Source organism: Ascaphus truei, chromosome 3 (genome assembly GCF_040206685.1).
Source record: "Ascaphus truei isolate aAscTru1 chromosome 3, aAscTru1.hap1, whole genome shotgun sequence".
NCBI lineage: Eukaryota > Metazoa > Chordata > Amphibia > Anura > Ascaphidae > Ascaphus > Ascaphus truei.
This window is the reverse complement of record NC_134485.1, coordinates 127322746-127344221: the sequence shown is the minus strand read 5'-3', so window position 1 is coordinate 127344221 and position 21476 is coordinate 127322746. Positions and strand designations below refer to the sequence as shown.

At 42.3% G+C, this 21476-nt stretch overlaps 1 protein-coding gene across 5 annotated transcripts in view; it reads left to right on the top strand.

The window, feature by feature from the left end:
- ACACA (acetyl-CoA carboxylase alpha) overlaps nucleotides 1-21476 on the top strand; it is a 286049-nt gene that overhangs the window by 159629 nt on the left and 104944 nt on the right. For all 5 annotated transcript variants that reach the window (XM_075589504.1, XM_075589503.1, XM_075589501.1 and 2 more), the window contains 4 exons: nucleotides 8222-8491; nucleotides 11186-11283; nucleotides 12866-12986; nucleotides 14540-14650. In XM_075589504.1, coding sequence (XP_075445619.1) covers nucleotides 8222-8491; nucleotides 11186-11283; nucleotides 12866-12986; nucleotides 14540-14650 — 600 coding nt within the window. The remainder of the gene's footprint in view (nucleotides 1-8221; nucleotides 8492-11185; nucleotides 11284-12865; nucleotides 12987-14539; nucleotides 14651-21476) is intronic.

Below are 21476 nucleotides of genomic sequence, written 5' to 3'. Positions count from 1 at the left end.
ATATCCACTAATTGGCTGTAACAGACCCTGAACTTTACCCAGTCTAGAGAACAAGTGAGATTTCACAGTGAATACAACACAATTGATCACATCTAAATCATATAAGAAGTGATTTCCCAAAGTCATGAATATGATCTACCACTCATTTTAGTATTCGTAGATTACGAAAAAGCATTTGATTCTGTCTCCACCTTAGCGAACCTAGATGCATTAAGAAGACATTGGTATTATAAAAACGTTTACGAGAATGCCAAAACAACCATTACATTCCATGAAGATACAAGTAAGATATGGATCAACAAGGGAGTGTGGCAGGGAGACACATATCCTCAAAGCTTTTTACAGCAACACTTCAAGAATTATCGAAGACATTAGATTTTGAAGAAAAAGGAATCAAATCAACTGTGAATATTTGAGTCACTTATGATTTGCAGATGGCATTGTTATTTTTTCTACAAATCCAGAAGACCTCCAGCAACAAATTGGAGAACTCTCTGAAGCAAGTAAGAATATGGCCTCTATATCAATCACATCAAGATCAAACTGATGTTCAACAAATGTCAAATCTGCAAAGATCAAAATAAATAGAATAGAGCTAGTCGAAGACCATGTCTACCCTGGACGGCAAATAACGATGGATAAGAACCTTTTTAATGAGATCAATAGGAAAAAGAAGATGGGATGGAGCGCATTTGGAAGAAACAAGACAATATTTCAAGGGAACCTTCCACTGTGCCTCAATAGGAAAGTTTTTGACCATTGTATTTTGCCTGTGCTCACGTATGGATGTGAAACTTGGACCCTAAATGCTAAGATAATTCCGATGCTCATGACAACACAAAGACGTATGAAGAAATGTATGCTGGGTATTACCGAATAGATAGGGAAAAGAATGAATGGGTTTGAAACTAAACAAAAGTCTGTGACATCACAAGGGTGAATACATTAAAATGGCTGTGGGCAGACCTACAGTATCACAAGAAGAATTATCATTGTTGGACAAAGATAATGCTCGACTGGATTCCAAGAGAGATTAAAAGACCAAGACGAGGATGAAATCAGAACATTTGTTGGAGCAGCTTGGAGAAGAGAGGCTTGCAACTGGTTGATCCTTGCGGAGGCCTTCATCCAGCAGTGGATCGACAAGGGCTGCTGCTGCTGATGATATATACATTTATTATATATACATATACATTAAGCGAAAGCTTGTCCTATGACATAAATTGTTAGTCCAATAAAAAAGGTATCACCGAATACTGAAGAACTCATTTATTCTGCACTATCGCAACTGGACTAACACGGCTATTTTCTGCTTTATATATATATATGTGTGTGTGAGTGTTTCACATTTATTCAAACAGTTTAGGTACTCCATTGTCTTTTGTTGTAGAATTGGAAGTAGAATTTTTCAGCCAGTTTTAAGAGCTTACAATTTAACTGGTGCGCCAGTGACCCCAATGTCACAGGGAGTTATATATGTGATACGCAGACTAAAAAGGAGCAGGTTCTGCATTTTTTTAAATTATACCACCATGTACCTGTATTAGGAATGTGGACTGCTAGCACACCAGGCAAGGTGTTTCACTGTACAGAGTGAGGAAACTAGTGCTTCTGTTGCGTTGGCTGGGCAGTCCAAATTTTAGAATTGGAAGTTATACTGGAAAATCCTTGACATAGGCCTGATTCACACTTTTTATACAACTGGTCAAATAGATTTTTGCAAAGTGTGGCTCAAGCATATACACTGTACTGGATTGTTAAAGGCCAACATTTTCACCCACCTGTGGAATTGATGTTTACATATTTTTTCTTTTCATACTTTTATTTCTTCAAAATAATTGGTCATATGTTTCATGTGCCCGTCAGCTTGTGCTATATCAGGGGTGGCCAACTCCAGTCCTCAAGGGCCACCAACAGGTCAAATTTTCAGGATGTACCTGCTTCAGCAAAGGTGGCTCAGTAAAAAGATTGAGCCACCTGTGCTGAAGCAGGGATATCCTGAAAACCTCACCTGTTGGTGGCCCTTGAGGACCGAAATTGGCCACCCCTGTGCTATATATGTAGATGTACTGTATTCAGGATGAGCAGTTTTTCTGCTGCTAAAACAATGTGTAATGTGTAATGGAACAGTGCGCAAACTGAGGGGGGGGGGGTGAGATTTTTTGGGGGGAACGCGGGCAGTTGCAGAGGTCCTGCGCTCTTCCCCAAGCATTTAAAGTAAATGCCGGGGGACCGCACGAGGCCTCTGCAACCGCTACTTACCGTGATTCAGCCAGCTTCAGGACGCATGACCATGGCAACGCAGTGTCAAATGACATCACAGTAACATGACATTAAATGACGCCACGGGTCACGTGACGTCACACGAGGTAAGGGGGGGGGGGCGCAGCAAAAAAAGTTTGCGCACCCCTGGTGTAATGCATACTTTTTATCAGTGGAGTGTTGTTCTTCAGTTTTTCACTAGATGTCACAGTTTTTCTTTGTAAACACCTTTGCATTTTTCTCTTTCCTGGACACTGTGGGGCTGATTCCATGTTTGCCTAAGTGGCAGATCTGGACGTTTTCAGGCTAAATTTCTTATTGACTTCAGTGGTGAATTTTGGCTGAAAATGGCTAGATCGGCCACTTCTGCACATACAGTTTATTATCAGCCCTGTGAATCTATTTCACAGGATCAAAAAGGGATCTTTTTATAGGTTTAAGGAAAAAGCCACATTATTTAAACCTTTTTCGCCAAAACATAATTCTGGTTCTATTAATAATTATTTATCAGCTATGTGCCCACAACTTCCTTTTGGAAATGGGATGCTTAGATAATATTATAGAACTTACAGTCCCAATAGGTACCTACAAAGAATTGAACATATGTTTTTTGTTATATGGAACAAAGAGTCATATATATATATATATATATATATATATATATATATATATATATATATATATATATATATATATATATCTTATACTATATTAGTGAAAGCACTGTATGCCTGCCTGCATGCATGCATGCCAGCCTGCCTGCCTGCTGGATGTCCGGTGTCCCTAGGGGAAATCTCAATGGTCCCTTGGGCCGCCCCCGCACACCTCTCATTGGCCTGAGGCGGAGTGACGGCCCAAAGGACACACAGGGACACAAACACACACACAGGGACACAAACACACACACAGGGACACACACACACACACACACACACACACACACACACACACACACTCACACACACACACACACAGGGACACACACACACACAGTAGGGGGGGGGGTGTACATTAGCAGCATTGTATAACCCGGGGGGGGGGGGGGGGGGGGCTCACATACCCGCCTCCACCTCTTCCTCCCCGAAATCAGCCTTCACACCCGCGCGCACGTCCTCCTCTCCCCGTGTCTCCCGCGCTTTCAAACACCCCCTCCCCCCCCCCCCGGCGCCGCTACAGTGAGCGGAGGAGCGAGTGCCCGGGACACAGCGGGGGAGCGGCCACAACAAGCTGCCTCCCGCCTCAGTTCCACGTGGGAGCGGCCGGACGGGTGAGTGAGCGGCCTTCACCCACCCCTCACCCCCCTTCAAATCACCTCCCCTCCACCCCCCCCCCCCCCCGGCGCCGCTACAGTCAGCGGAGCGACCGAGCGCCCGGGACACAGCGGGGGAGCGGCCACAACAAGCTGCCTCCCGCCTCAGATCCACGTGGGAGCGGCCGGACGGGTGAGGGAGCTGCCGGACGGGTGAGTGAGCGGCCGGACGGGTGAGGGAGCTGCCTTCACCTCCCCTCACCCCCCTTCACCTCCCCTCACCCCCCTTCACCTCCCCTCACCCCCCTTCACCTCCCCTCACCCCCCTTCACCTCACCTCCCCTCACCCACCCCTCACTCCACTTCCCTTCCCTTCCACCTCCCTCCACCCCCCCTTCACCTCCCCTCCACCCCCCCTTCACCTCCACCCCCCTTCACCTCCCCTTCACCCCCCACCTCCCCTTCACCCCCCACCTCCCCTTCACCCCCCTTCACCCCCCCTTCACCTCCCCTCCACCCCCCCCTTCACCTCCCCTCCACCCCCCCCCCTTCACCTCCCCTCCACTCCCCCCCCCTCACCTCCCCTCCACCCCCCCCTTCACCTCCCCTCCACCTCCCCTTCACCTCCCCTCCACCCCCCCCTTCACCTCCCCTCCACCCCCCCCTTCACCTCCCCTCCACCCCCCCCCTTCACCTCCCCTCCACCCCCACCTTCACCTCCCCTCCACCCCCCCCCTTCACCTCCCCTCCACCCCCACCCTTCACCTCCCCTCCACCCCCACCTTCACCCCCCTTCACCTTCCCTTCACTCCCCCCTTACAACCTCCCACCACCACCCCCCTTCACCTTCCCTTCACTCCCCCCTTACAACCTCCCACCACCTCCTCACCACCTCCACCCCCCTTCCCACCTCCCCCACCCCCCTTCCCAACTCCCCACCACCCCTTCCCCCCCACCCCCCTCCTTCCCACCACCTCCCCCCCACCCCCCCCCCCCCCACCTCCCCCCCCCACCCCCCCCCCTTCCCTGAGGCGGAGTCACGGGCCAAAGGACACACAGGGACACACACACACACACACACGTAGACACACACACACACACGTAGACACACACACACACACACACACGTAGACACACACACACACGTAGACACACACACACGTATACACACACACACGTATACACAAACACACACACGTAGACACAAACACACACACGTAGACACACACACACATAGACACACACGTAGACACACACGTACACACACACACACACACACACGTACACACACACACGTACACACACGCACGTAGACACACACACACGTACACGTAGACACACACACATGTACACGTAGACACACACACACATGTACACGTAGACACGTACACACACACACACATGTACACGTACACACACACACACACACATGTACACGTAGACACGTACACACACACACATGTACACGTATACTCACACACATGGAGACATACACACACACATGGAGACATACACACACACACATGGAGACATACACACACACATGGAGACATACACACACACACATGTACACATACACACACACGTATACACTCACACACGTATACACACAGGTATACATACACATAATGTATACACACACACATGTATACACACACATGTATACACACACATGTATACACACACATGTATACACACACACACATGTATACACACACACGTGTATATACACACACACACACGTGTATACACACACACACACGTGTATACACACACATGTGTATACACACACATGTGTACACACACATGTGTACACACACACGTGTACACACACACATGTGTACACACACACACACATGTGTACACACACACATGTGTATACACACACATGTGTATACACACACATGTATATACACACACATGTATACACACATACACATGTATACACACACACACACACACACATGTATACACACACACACACACACACACACTTATACACACACACACATACAATGTATACACACAAACATGTATACATACACAGAAACATGTATACACGTGTATACACACACATGTGTATACACACACACGTATACACACACACAATATATACATACACACAATGTATACACACACATGTGTATACACACACACACACGTGTATACACACACACACGTGTATACACACACGTGTATACACACACACACACACGTGTATACACACACACATGTGTATACACGCACATACGTGTATACACACACACGTGTATACACACACACATACACACACACACACATGTATACACACACACACACATACAATGTATACACACAAACATGTATACACACACACACCCCAGCACCACCACATCAGCACACCGGTATGCCCCCCCAGCACACTGGCATTCTCGCCTCCCCACCATTCCCAGCCCCCATCAACACCATCAGCACCCACACATCGCCACCTTTGCACCTCCCCCATCGGCACACCCACATCCGCACCCTCACATCAGCACCAAACCCTCCCAAATCAGCACACCAATACAATCACCATCAGTACAGCCACAGCAGCACTACCACCGCACATGGGCCGCGTGGACCACTCCCCACCCAAATGCCACACCCACACCACAAACATCCCGGGCAACGCCGGGGCTCTCAGCTAGTATACTATAAAACGCAACTATTAGTTAATACATTTCCTATAATGAAATGGCAACATCAGTATTGTTTTCTTTTATTTCAATGTATTTGTTAGGCACCAATATGTGTCTGCTGCGTAGTGAAAATGGGTTGTAGGAGAAATAATAAATCACACAAACAAATTTAAATATAAACAAATACAGAGGGGGATTTCCCCGCCCCTAGCAGCTTACATTCTGCAAGAGTTGAGTTTGTAAATCCTGTTGATGCTACAGTAACATGTCATTCAGGTCCCTCTGGCATAAACAAAAAAAATGGTCAGCTAGTCATGTCACTGGAAACTATTTTCTCAAACTCCTAACTTCATATTGCTAGGTTGAAATAACTTTTATAGGTTTCTGCTCCTTTGGCAGTCAGGAAGTGGTAGCCACTAGATAATGGAGATATAATCTGTTTGTTTAAAAAAAAGAACGTATCATTATTTCACAGGTTTTTTTCAAGTAGTATCAGAACACAACATAATATGCCTGGCGTAAGTTGTATCTATGATTAGTTATGGCACTACAGCATTAAATTATATATTCTCCTTAAATGCCTACACGAGGAGTGCCTTTGTGACCTGCCTGCCCGTACCCAGCTTTATCTTGGTGGTAACCAAACCCCCTGAGTAACTCATTTCAGTTGTAGCAGCAAAAGACATCTCAGCAGTTTGGAAAAGCGATTACTTCAATCATACTCACGTTCCAATCGTGTCATAGACATGACTCTTGAGGGTGTAAAGGGCAATAAGTCAAGATGCTTTATAATAGCTATCTGCCCCTTATAGTGTGAGGCATTTACATTCTGCCATGCCATGGTCAGAGCTACGGCTGGTCTTTAAAGAGATAAATTGCTTTGAAGTGTACTCCAAGGCCACGGGCTATGGCGTGTTATTGATCTGGTGGCTGTTTATTTCTGATCTTTCCTCCCAGAATAAAATAGCCGCCCCATGTGACTCACCCAGGGAGAGCGATCCGAATAGCATTTAGGAAGAATTTCAGATTAAGGAACAAGTATAGGATAGGAGTAATGCAGAGGGAATAAGGATATGCTCTTGGAATGATCTGCACTAATTTGGGACCCTTTTGCCATTCAGCTTCCTATAGTAAGAGGCAAGATCACTTTTTCCCTTTCTTCCCCTTCTAAAGCAGAACTGTAGAGACCTAGAAACACTCAAACTGAAAGTAACAAGTTGAATTCCAAACAAGCAAAGTTTAACCTCAGATAAGCAGACTATGTTTTAGGCCCGGGCCATAGAGGTGTGGGGAGAGCGGAGGCACGCTAACGCTGAGGCTCGCCTGCTTCAGTCAGCGCGATTGCACGGACTTGCGAAGGGAGCCGGGGGGGAGGTGGTTGGAGGCGGGGCAGTGACGTCGCTGGGCCAATCGCCCGCGACGCACTGACGTCAATGTCACGGCGCCGACGTGACGTTGACGCTGCTGAAGGCTGATTGGATGTTTTCAGCCGACAGCGCGCTGAAAAACAGCTTGGCGCTCGGCTGAAAACTCCGCACGCCTCAGCACGGCTGGACGCAGCCTAAGGACGCAGCCTAAGGATAGGCTGGCCCGCGTGTTCAAAATAAAAACTGTGCGTTTGGAAGTTCGACTCAAATGTTTTCTTTACTTTTTCTTGTATAAACTGGGCACACTTTTGAGCTCGCAAATGTTTGTGATTGGGTTTTGAAAATGTTAATACATTAAAAAAAAAAAGTTCCTGCTTATCTTGAGTTTTTTCCATAATTGTTTAAAAATCCAAAACCCGAACCCTTTGTAAAATCCAAACCAATACACCAGTGAAATTTCCCACCCTTACTTTAAATATTACACACTCAAATGTACGTTTTACGATCTTCTCTAGTCTGGAAGTATCATACCATACAAACCAGGGACAGTGTTTTCCACACGAAATGGGGTTTAAATAAAAAAAATATATAGATAATGATGTGAATGCATATCAATGAAAAGTAGATCTAAATAGCCTATTGATGTACTTATGAATCATACAATTTCCTTCCCTTCCCCCTAGATTGGCATGGTGGCTTGGAAAATGACTCTCAAGAGCCCAGAATATCCGGATGGCCGTGACATCATCGTTATAGGAAATGACATCACGTATAGAATTGGCTCTTTTGGTCCCCAAGAGGACCTGCTGTACTTAAGGGCTTCAGAGCACTCCCGGTCTCAGGGGATCCCTCGAATATATGTTGCAGCAAACAGTGGCGCAAGGATAGGGTTAGCAGAAGAGATCCGCCATATGTTCCACGTCGCTTGGGAAGACCCTGCCGATCCCTACAAAGTAGGTAACGTTTTTTTAAAGGTGGCATTTAGTGAGTTGTAAACATGACCAGTAGACTTTATAGAGATCTGTCCATCTTCTTAATAGAGATGTGACTCATTGGCACATATTCCTAAACATGGACAAAAATGTGACATTAGCGCACAATTTAGCAAAAGAAAGGAGCAAATAATACACCGCAGCCCATATTTACTAAGTGGTGCTATTCCACCAAATATTTTCCCATGTCGGAAGATAAAGTACCTTATGGGCCTAATCAAGTGCACATCTTTGTAAATATACCCCTATGTATTTCTAACTTTGTCCTTTTAATTTTGCCAAAAGTTTGCTCGAAATTCTCTTGCTCTCCAGTTTTCTGAATATGGCACGAATAAGTCAGTCGATCTATATACTGTAGGTATGGGTAACTTTTGTGAATGCATGTGCTATTTTACTGAAATGTAATAAAGCAAATAAATGGCATTACGATTGTTAATCCTACTGTCTCCCTAAATCTCTCTGTATCCTGCTTATGGATGACAAGTGACTTTAAGAATTCCTTTATCCTAATCTTTACTTTTATGTTTCAATCACTATTTATTGTATTAATGTTCTTGTATTCTAATGTCTGCTCTCTACATGGTTGTCACTGTGTTAAAATATATATATATATATATATATATATATATATATTTGTATGTATGTATCTTGTATATATCTATGTATCTATGCAAACTAACATAGCCACTCTCCCCAACAATACGAGTAGGATTGAAATGAAAGAAAAAGCTATATACTCTTATAAACACCTTGCAGCATTATAGCCTAATTGACTTGTGCTCTGTTACATAGTTACAAAGTAGATGAGGTTGAAAAAAGATTTATGTCCATCAACTTCAAGCTATGCTAAATTTAGACGACATACTTTATCTTATATGTGTACTCGCAGTATATTGATCCAGATGAAGGCAAACAAAAAACCCCAGTGAAATATCATCCAATGATATCTCATAAGGGGAACAATAAATTCCTTCCCGACTCCAAATATTGGCAATCGGATTACTCCCTGGATCAACGTCCTTCCCATGTTTACTTATTTGGTATATCCCTGTATACATTTCATTTCTAAAAAGATATCCATCTTTAAAAAAAAAAATATCTATTGTATCCGCCATCACAGTCTTCATGGGTAACGAATTCCACATTTTAACTGCCCTTACTGTAAAGAACCCTTTCCATTGTTGCTGGTGAAATCTCCTTTCCTCCAACCATAAGGTATGAATGACCCTGTGTTGACCTCTTATTCTCGGCACAGTGTACTCCAGCAAGCTTATCCCATTGCATGATAGAGATACAGCCTTTTTCAATAGACAACGGTGTCTGTATTATAAATCTGCGAACCTGACGAAATTTGCTTCCCCGCTCTATTGATTAAAAGTTAGAAATGCCATGAAAATTAAAATTAGACCTTTGGTGGCCAAAGTTCTAGAGAAACAGCCAACATTGTTATAAAGTGGCAAAATAGCAACCCCATAACACTATGTACAGGTGCGCCGACAAGTATTCTAAAACTTGCCTTAAACTTGCCTTGGAAAATCTGGGGCTATCGCCAACAAGATCCAGGTACATGCTGGGTACATGCTGCAACACTTCAGTGACATTTCTGCAGAGACTAATGGCCCATCGGATTAACACAACAGGGGTCCCTGGCAGTCTCATTCAGTTTGAATGGGACTGCCAGGGACCCCCACTGTGTTTATCTGAAGGGCCATTAGTCTGTCTGCAGAAATGTCACTGAAATGTTGCAGCATGTACCCAGCATGTACCCAAGTCTTGTTGGTGATTGCCCCAGATTTGTTTTAGAGTATTCGTCGGCACTGCAGTAATATACAACCGTTGGATGTTAGTTGAAGACCAATGTCCTGGTTATTCCAAACGGATTTCAGTACAGATGAACTCCCAATACATGAAATGAGAGAAGAAGACAAAGCATAACATAATACTGTTAGATGATGTATCAGCACTCAAAGTGCTGGAAGGACGCCTCAGAGATAGGTGAAAATGAAGGTAAGGGAAATATAGAACAATATAGAGCGCAAACTGATACAACACCTATATGTATATAATAAATACATGACAGTGACTTAGTGCAGCATAAAAAAAATGGCCACCAGTACCGTGTGATCAATAGCAAACAATATAAGGCGCAAATAAGTATTCAGTGAACTGGTGCAGTGCTCAATTGGGGAAAGAAAGCACTCGCAGCCTGTCTCATGCAATCGTAATAGAACATGGATGTAGTTAACTGCAAGCTGGAATCCTCCTCAGGATAAACCATGAGAGGGACATAGCATAATAGAGTGTATGGTATGAATCGAACATTTTAGCGCTAAGCATACTTGCTGCAAGCTTTTGGATCAAAGCTATTTTTTTTTTGCCAAGCAGGGACAAATAAGAAGAGAAATGTAGTTTTAAAAATGATTTATTTAAAAGGTGGATGTAAAAGTACTTGTGTAGCTCATCTTGGATCCAATTTTTTTTTTTTTTTTTAAATTCTGAGAAATGAAACATACAATAAATAACCAGTTCCTCCCACACAAGCTTTTAACTTACAGTAGCTCACTGGTAAAAGTAGAACCACGAGTGTAAAAGGAAAGGACCCTATTCATTTGTACGTTTCTTATTCTATACTAACACTCATGTTTTCCTTCCTAGGGCTTTAAATACTTATATCTGACTCCTCAAGATTACAAGAAGGTCAGCGCTTTAAACTCTGTGCACTGTGAGCATGTGGAGGATGAAGGGGAGTCCAGGTAAATACACGAAGAAATCTGAATTGAGTGCTGGAAATCCAAACCATCTCTACTGTATAGAGCAGGGATTTCCGATTCATGTCACTTGCAAAATTAACATGAGCAAATAATTTTCTATGTATATCCACAACACAGATTGTTCAGATACAAGCATACCGATTGCACGTTAAAAATAGATCTAAAAAATAGTTGTCTATCTTGTTTGGTGTTTTTATAAGTGTCTGAATTCAGCTCAATTGTATTTATAGAATTGATATAACAAACCTACAGTAGATAGAATGAAAAATATGACAGATTACACACTTTGGAATACAAATTTTTTTTTTTTTCAGAATAGGCAGGAAAATCTTTAGCCTGATCAGAAAAACTTGCAGCCCCCGCCTGATTTAACAATATTAGATTGTGTGACAGGCTGTTTGAAGTTCCAGGCAACAAGGTTCTGATATTTCTGCAGAAGGCTTTTTGACACATTAGAATCTGTTCAATAACTCAATGGATGGTTTCATAGTAACAGTCGTTGTGTTGCTAGTATAGTAGGAAGACTGCTGAAAGAACTCCAATATATTTCCCTGTTTGGTCCTTCACTACTTCCCTATTTTGTGTCCAGTCCTCTCCCCATTGTTCTTTTATTATCTCAGAATGAGTAGCTGTTGAGACATATTCAGATCACTAATTAGTGTCAATATAAAATTAATTACAGATCAACACAGTGATTTATAGCCATTTTAACACCATGTATTGTCAAAGGTGTATTTTATATTGTAAGAGAGCGGATAAACTCGGGAGGATAAATAACTGCTTAGTTAAAGACACAGACCCATTTCACAAGTAATATTGGCTACCTCTTCTTATTTATCAGGGAGATGTACTGATTGTAGCTTCAAATGTGTATTATCTCCTCCATCCAATAGTATTCTGTTTCAGAGAGATTTATGTAAAAATGTTTCCTCTATTGACTTCACAAGATGGCTCCCTTGTGATTTTTTTTTATTATTTTTTTTATTTTTTGCTGCAGTCATAATGTCCATGTATGTATTGTATTTTTGGGGGCTTTTTTTTTTTTATGCTACAGCAGGGCCCCGCTTCTCGTCTGTACGGCGGCACCGAGAAGGGGGCCACCATGTCTGCACATGCGCAGAACGAGGAAGTCCGAGGTTGCGCATTCGCAGAACGGGTGTTGCCAAGGATGCGCATGCACAGAACAGACGTGGAGGTCGTGCATGCGCAGAAGGGGGAACGTCTGCGCATGCGCACACGCTGAAAATCGCCGGTGCCGTTTTCCGGCGATTTTCACTTTGCGGCAGGCCCTTAGAACGGAACCCGCCGTCATGCCCGGAGCCCTCCTGTATTTTTATTAAGCCCTACTTAAGAGCCTGTACCTAACAATGCACGAGAACAATGTTCAAAGTTGCAGTCATCAAGCGGAGTTTACATTTGTAGAAAACGTTCAATGATGACAATCTTTAGTAAGCCTCACGTAAAATGTTTATGCATCATTGTTCCTCCAAAACAGGAAACTGCTGAATGGTCATGCGCCTAGTTCACTTCACAATGCATTTTGTATTCCTTTTGTGTCCGTCAGGTACAAAATAACCGACATCATTGGTAAGGAAGAAGGACTTGGAGTGGAGAACCTCAGGGGATCTGGCATGATTGCTGGGGAGTCATCATTAGCCTATGATGAAATCATCACTATAAATTTGGTAATTCATAGCTATCTCCTAACTTTGTTTTGCTGTATACTTTTAGTTAATAAGTAAACTTTTACCCTGAAAAATGATGAACAGGGCCAAATGTAAACGGAGGCACTTTATGGATTTGATGATGTAGTGATAGGAATTTTAGAGTTTCTTTTTTTTATGGATATATTCATGATAAAAATATATATTTTTAAACTTTGTGTGTATCTTTAATTTAAAGAATTTTTTTAACTTTCTGGAACAAATCTGTAATTGGGTTGTGCGCTCAAAGTTTTAATCGAAGCAGATCCTGCTTTTTGAGAGTAACAAATATGACCCACACCATTATTGTTATTTCATTATATTAATGAATTTGATGTTGGCATAGAGAGCAAACTCCATCTTTGCTGATTACACTAAATTGTGTAAGGTAGTAAAGTCAGAGCAGGATGTAATTTCTCTCCAGAAGGACTTGGATAGAGTGGAAACTTGGGCAGGTAAAAGGCAGATGAGGTTTAATACAGATAAATGTAAGGTTATGCATTTGGGAAGCAAGAATAAACAGGCGACTTACAAATTAACTGGAACCAAATTAGGTGAATCCTTCATGTAGAAAGATTTAGGCTTGGCAATAGTGCTCAATGTCAGGCAGTACAGTAGCTGCAAACGGAAATGAAATATCTCGTATTAAACGGGTTATTAATGAAGGCATAATTTTGCAACTGTATAAATCCTTAGTAAGACCTCACCTTTAATATGAAGTATAGTTTTGGGCACCACTCCATAAAAAAAAGACATTATGGAACTAGAAAAAGTGCAGAGAGGAGCCACCAAATGAATAAAGAGGATGGAAAATCTGACTTATGAGGAGAGGCTAGCTAATTTAGATTTGTTTACATTAGAAAGTGACGTCTAAGAGGGGATATAACTATAGACAAATATATTCGGGATCAATACAAGGAGCTCTCAAGAGAACTATTCATCCCAAGGACAGTATAAACGACACAGGGTCATCCCTTAACCTTTTGGGTGCCAGAGGGGCCTTGGTACCAGAATGCCACAGCCCCTCTGATATTTGGGATGATGTGACCGCTCGGTCAATGAGGACAGAAGGGTAGAAGTCCTCGCCTTCCTCTGGATCAATGTACTGTAATCTAATATAGTTTGAACTCGATGGACATATCTCTCTTTTTCAACCTTATCTACTATGCAAGTATGATACCTTGGGATACTCTAAAGCAGTGTTTCCCAACTCCAGTCCTCAGGGAAGCCCAACAGGTCAGGTCTTAAGGATATCCCTGCTCCAGCACAGGTGGGTCAATCAGCGGCTCAGTCATTTCGACTGAGCCATCTGTGCTGGAGCAGGGATATCCTTAAAACCTGACCTGTTGGGGTTCCCTGAGGACTGGAGTTGGGAAACACTGCCCTAAAGGCACCATCACTGACTCCTTTGTAAAAACAGCGATCTATTGTAATATATTGCAATAACAGTGTGGCTTTTGGTGATTAGTAGATCAATAGTTATAAAAAGATTTTCAGCCAAATGTATGCTAAGATTCTCTTGTCTGTACATCCAGGTAACTTGCCGAGCTATTGGCATTGGAGCATATTTGGTCAGATTGGGTCAGAGAATAATCCAGGTTGAAAACTCGCATATTATCCTGACTGGAGCAGGGGCCCTCAACAAAGTAAGAAACCTCCTACCACTTGTTAGTCTTCAGGCACTGTGTTCTTCTTCTGCTATCTTTGTTTGGAACAATATAAAAAAAAACACAGATGTTTCTGTACATTAAGTTTTGAGACCATATAGGTCTTTTCTGTTGGTTGTTATCCAGCGCATGAACTGCTTTCAACTATTTAGTGCTAGAGGGTCTCCTAACTGTTAAGGTGTTCATATTTTTGTCTCACCATATAACAAAGTCATACTCTATGTAGAGAGATTGCATATACTGTAAACACATTAATGTAGAATAAAAGATGCTGAAAATAAATCTGATTCTTTGGCACTCTTATACAAATGAAATAAACACATTTGAAAATAACGGATCTCATCAGATGCACTGATTACTCTGCAATGTTTGTTCCTAAGTGCATCAACGTTCTCAAATTTATAAGGATTAAATGCTAAGTAAGTAACCCGTTCTTGGATGTGAACTTGTGACCTTGAGGTCACTCGGGGATCCCAAGAAGGAGTCTGCTGAGCCTCTTCCCAGAATGCTGTAGTGCAGTAGCAAGCGGGGAGACAGTTGAATTTGGTATAGCCACTTATCACGCATGTATGAAACTTGTTTTTTGCGCAGCGCGGTGTCGCTACGGGCGACACCACAGGCGTTTTTCTGTTTAATCGCAGCCTAAGAGAGAAGCTGTTAGTGGTTTGTTACACAGACAATACTTGAAAAATAAGTTAGGTACATCCCACAGTTATCCCACAAATGCATTAAACATAGGTTAAATATAAGTGCCAGCTCACAACCACAGGTAAACGATAGACCTGTACAGGTAAACGATATAACACTGTAGGCTCAAAAAAATATTGCTTTTATTTCAGATAAATTTGAACAATGAATGCCACTATACTCAGACAAATGTTGTTTCTTGTGAAAAATATATGTTGTGTATAGTTTACGTTACAATTCCTGAATATGGGGTCTTAGATTTCAAAATAGGAAATACCCTCAATTACTACTGGCATACAAACCTTAAGCTGTGCATCTGAAGAGATTTAGAGACAGTGCCAAGAAGTTCTAATTTTCAAACACTCTGTACATGTGCTGTACTGTTAAAATTCTCTGAAATGTAGTTTGTTCTCCTCGTGGCTTTTATGCAAAATATATCTGCACTTGTTACAGTATATATCAGGAGTGGCCAAACTCCATCCTCAAGATCCACTAACAGGCCAAGTTTGAAGGCTATTCCTGCCTGAGCGCCACCTGTGCTCAATCAGTGGCTCAGTCATTTTGATTGAACCATCTGCACTGAAGCAGAGATATCTTCAAAACCTGGCCTGTTGGTGGCTCTTGAGGACTGAGGTTGGCCATCCCTGGTATATATCAAGATTTCTCATTTATTGAAGTGGATGGGGGGGTGGGAGGCGGAGAAAAGTAATGGTCTGAAGCGCACCATTTTGTTAAACAAGGATCCCTAGATTTTTCAATGTGGTGGGTTTTTATTGTTTTTTTTTTTAAAGAGGTTTATGTACTTGGAATAAAAACGGATGTATGCATTTTTTAAATTGACCCCATTGTCTCCAGAAAGTAGGGAAACTGTAATGACAACACATTTCACTACTAAATTTGTATCATTTATGAATGTGCACATTTTTTCTTTTGGAAAGTCCTGAGTCAACAGGTGCTGTTAAAATAAAAAGTGACCATGGGACATTTATTAGTGCCCAAAGCGCAGCACAAACACAAAATCGATACGTCACTTAAACAGTACAGTACGTGAACAGAGTGTTTGAACATTAGAACTTCTTGGCACTGGCTATAAATCTATACAGGTCCACAGCTTAAGGTTTGTATGGCAGTAGGTGACTAAATTAGGGTATTCCATATTTTGAAATCTAGGACCCCTAATTCAGGAATGTTAATGTAAACTCTAAATAACGTCGATTTTTCACAAGAAACAACATTTGTTCGTGTATATTGGCATACATTGTTCACATAGGTTTGAAATAAAAGCAATATTTATTTGAACCTGCATGAATGGGGCAATTTCAAGGTGTCTATCGTGTACCTGTGGTTGTGAGCTGGCACTTATATGTAGGTCTAGGACATATAGCCGCCGGCCATTTCCCCACCAAGGATAACCCTCTAATCTTTTTCCTAACTCTAAAAACCCGTAACCTTAACTCCTTCTCCTAAAACTGTGGCGTAACAGGTAGGGAATGGTACTAGCATATGAAAGGTCCTGGGTTCGATTCCTTCATGTGTATTATATAAAATGTACTCATGTCCCACATGGTGTAGGGGTGTGTGTATGTGTCCGTTAACAATAAAGCATTGAATATTTAAAAAAAAAAAAAATCCCACATGGTGTAAGTGTGTGTGTGTGTGTGTGTGTGTGTGAAATTTTATAACGCAATCCTGGTTATAACACTGTCTCATTCTGTGGACCCCGAGGACCGCGTTATAACGGGGTTCAGTTGTATTTTGTCAAGTTGGATATAGCATTGGGCTTCTCTGTCTTTTGTTGTATATATTTGGCCACGCTCAGTAGCACTCCTTTTGACATAAATATGTGTGTGTGTGTGTGTGTGTGTGTGTGTGTGAAGTGGTGGGTTTTGAGCTGAAATTTCTGGGGTTGTGCGTTTGGAAGGGAAGTAAGCATAATTATGCCCCTCTACAAGACCATACCTTGAGTACAGTTTTGGGCACCACTCCATAAAGACATCATGGAACTAGAAAAAGTGCTGAAAAGAGCCACCAAATGAATGGACAGGGATGGAAAATCTGACTTATGAGGCTAGCTAATTTAGATTTGTTTAGATCAGGGGTGCGCAAACGTCTGTTGCTGCGCCCACCTGCATCCACTCTCCCGGTGCTCGCGCCCCCTTACCTTCCTGTCGGTGCCAGTGGCATCATGTGACGTCACGTGCGGCGGGTGTCAAATGATGCCGCGGGGTCATGTGATATAATTTGACGCTGTGTTGCCATGTCAACGCGTCATTTCAAGCCGGCTGAACCACGGCAAGTTCAGTTGCAGAGGCCTCACGCGATCCCCCGGCATTTACTTTAAATGTTTTGGGGAAGAGCGCGGGGTTGCTGCAACTGCGGTGCCCCTCCCCTGGTCCAAGAAAATCCTGCGACCCCCAGGTTGCGCACCCCTAGTTTAGATTACAAAAGAGGTGTCTAAGAGGGGATATGATAACAATATACAAATATATTCGGGGACAAAACAAGGAGCTTTCAAAAAAACTACCTTATTCATCCCAAGGACAATACAAAGGACTTGGGGACATCCCTTAAGGTTGGAGGAAAGGAGATTTCACCAACAACAAAGGAAAGGGTTATTTACAGTAAGGGCAGTTAAAATGTCTAATTCATTACCCATGGAGACTCTGATGGCGGATACAATAACTATCTTCCAAAAAAGGTTGGACATCTTTTTAGAAAGGAAAGGTATACAGGGATATATCAAATAATTAAACATTAGGAAGGATGTTGATCCAAAGAGAAGTCTGATTTTTCATCATTTGGAGTCAATAAGGAACTTAGTTTTCCCATTATGAGACAGCATTGGAGGATGTTTCACTGTTTATTTTTGTTTTGTTTTTGATTTGCCTTCCTCTGGATCAAAATACTGTAAATACAAATATACTGTAGTATAAGTATCTGTCGTCTAAATTTTGCATAGGTTGAACTTGATGAACATGTCTTTTTTCAAACTCATCTACTGTGTAACTATGGATCTGGTAATTCCTGAAACTAAACCCCCCTCCCCCCCGAAATAGTCACACGGGTCAAAAGGGGTGAAAGTTACGATGGTTCATTGCCTCTTAGACCCGTATTTAACATGTGAAAACTGTACAGCAAAAAGGTTTCAATATAATTATATTCTATACAAACTACATTTAAAAATTAAATAAAAGAAAAATATCATACTATATTTTTCATGTCTCCATTATCTTTTAACTTGTTTTTAAATCGTCATAACATTTTTATTTTTCCACTGATCTCACACTTCCTTGTCACGGTTTTTTGAAATGCATTAATGCAGGCACTGTGTTTTTAAAAAAAATAATTTTTATATAAATTGGGATTTACTAATAAATTATGTAACCTTTAGAGCTGCCACAGTATCTTTCCCCATTTACATCTGTGCCCCTAACTAAATTTTCATGAATATTTGTTCTTTTCACAGTCTGTTTAGGCAAAAGCTGCTAGCCACATACTAAATTAAAACAACCATGAAAAATGATATATACTGTATATATATTAAGAGACGAGAGGAAGGATTTCTTTTTATTGCAACTCGTTTATGTTGGTGGGTTTCAAGTGCTTATATGCAGAACCGCCTGTGTAGAGGGAATTAGATATACGGTACTTAAATAAAAGATACTGTATGTTTAATGTAACGAAATAAAATGTACAGGGAAAATATGACATTCGAGTTTTAATGAAAGTATGGGTCAGCCTTTTTACACTTCGGTCTGGATCTTCGTCATGGATACACGTTGATTTCAATTGCATTGTTTTTATTCTGATTTTTTTTCCCCAGCATGTCGAGTTCCGAACGTTGGTATTTGGTGTGTTTTGGTGAGCGTCTATTATGCCATTGCTGCTGGAAGGATATTAATCAGAATAGAAAGCGCCCTTCTCGTGCTTTGGCTTCTTCACTATCCCTGTGTCAGCACTCTTTAAATATGGAGTCCTATACCCACAGGAAATCCAGTTTCATACAGATTCATTAAGGATGTCCCATTAACCCCTGTGCCTTCCAGGTGTGAAGAAAATAGCTTGTGTTCTCGCTCACTGCAAAGCCATCTTAATTGTCATTCCAGTCCTTCATGCATACTTGCAGACAGCGGTACATCTGCAAAGAGTACATTTTGTGCTCTGAACATACAGTACGTAGCTATTATATGTTGCAATTAAGAGGCTGGTTCTATAAAGTCTGAAGCGTAAGGTTGCGGTGAAATGTGAAAACTCCCATTCAAGTCAATGGACTTATACAGATGGCAGCCGTTAAATGTTGATTCTATATCGGTATCTTCTGTATCTTCTGTGTCTTAGCGGACGTACTCTTGTTAAGGTCTTTCCAGCACCACAAGGTTAAAGCAGCAAAACACCTTGGACTACTTCTTTTTTTTTTGTTAAACTGTAGGTTTGAAGCAGGGGGTCTCCAGAGCTGACCCCCATTAAATTCAGCTCCGGGGACCCCCTGCTTCCAGAGATGGTTACATCCATAGGGGGTGCCGGTATCTCTGTGGCGTTTAAATGTCCAGGTTACGCGGGCCAATAGGAGGTCGCCAGGGATGACGTCACGGCTTCCTACTGGCCCACGGAGCATTTAAACGCCGCCATTTCGTTAGGCACATAAGTTCCCTGGCTGCAGAGATAGCGGAACTAGTATCTCTGGAAGCAGGAGGCCCCGAGAGCTGAAATTAATGGGGTTCGGCTACGGAGACCTCCTGCTTCAATCCTAAAACTAAAAAAAAAAGATAGTGCCAGGTGTTTTGCTGTGACCAGGCTGTCACTAGATACAATTGGTGCACTGCACGAGAGTGGACAGGGCTCAAAAAGGGGTGTGTCAGAGCCTGTTTAAGAAGAGGAAGAGGAAGGGGAAGTGAATTTGTACATGGTTGCTATAGAAACAAAAATGCTTGTTACATAACACATTAAAAATGTCATTCACAGTGGTTTAATTTAGCTGATTTTTAAAAAAAATACAAATAAACACACATGTAGAATATTGCTCGGTCTGCAGCTTTAAGATGCTTTTGACATTTCTTGTTTGGTGGGGTAAAGGGCACTCCATGCTTTTGCTTCTATGTGGTACCTGGTACCACAGTCCTTGTCTAAGGAACTGTACATACCAACAAGAGAGTATTTTCCAAAGTAACGCCAGAAATGCTTTGTGCTCATTAGCTGTCATCATTTCTGGAAATCTTGTATAACATTGAGAGAGTCTCTATTTTCGATCAGAATAGAAAAACCTTTAGCAGGTTAGAAACTGCTTCATATTGGTTTGCTTGGTTTGGCTATCAAGCGGAATCGGGTAAGTTATTTATACGTGTATGTGGGTCCGGAGTTTTGTGTCTGTGTTTGCAGCTCGTACAGCAGGAGTGCGCAACTCCAGTCCTCAAGGGCTACTAATAGGGCAGGTTTTCAGGATATCCCTGCTTCAGCACTGGTGGCTCGGTCTTCTGAGCCCGATTGAGCCACCTGTGCTGAAGCAGGGATATACTGAAAACCTGACCTGTTGGTGGCCCTTGAGGACTGGAGTTGCCCACCCCTATTGTACAGTATGAGCTATTAAGTAGAGGGGTATCTGTTAGTAATGGTAGTTTGTGTTTAAATCTGTGCATCTTGTTCTTAAAGTTTAGTATGTTGCTGCCCATGTAATTTGGAGTTATTCTGTGTTTGTTATATGACCAATCAGTATGTCCATATGTTTTAGGCCCCGAGTGTGCGTGAAGCAGGAAAAATCTTTTCACGTCATGAGCCGCCACTTTTTTCTGTCCGAACCCCTTAAACTTAGGGGGAACTAGCAAACCACCTTTTATCTACACCCTTCCCCTTTCCCCCCTCCCTTTATTCTCTTTTTGTGATGAACCTGCTGGCCCCCTTCAAAATTGAAATAATGATCATGCACGTCTCCTGGCTGCAACAAAACGTATCAGCACATCAAAAGCCAGGAGGCATGAAATGCAAATGATAAAGTGAAAGCATATGGATTGTGCATGATCGCCTGACGTCCAATGAATTTTAAAAGGTGCTGCCTGGCATGGAAAAGGAGGAGGGGTGGAGGGGGGAGCAAGTGGGGGGAGCTGAAATAAACACCATTATCCCT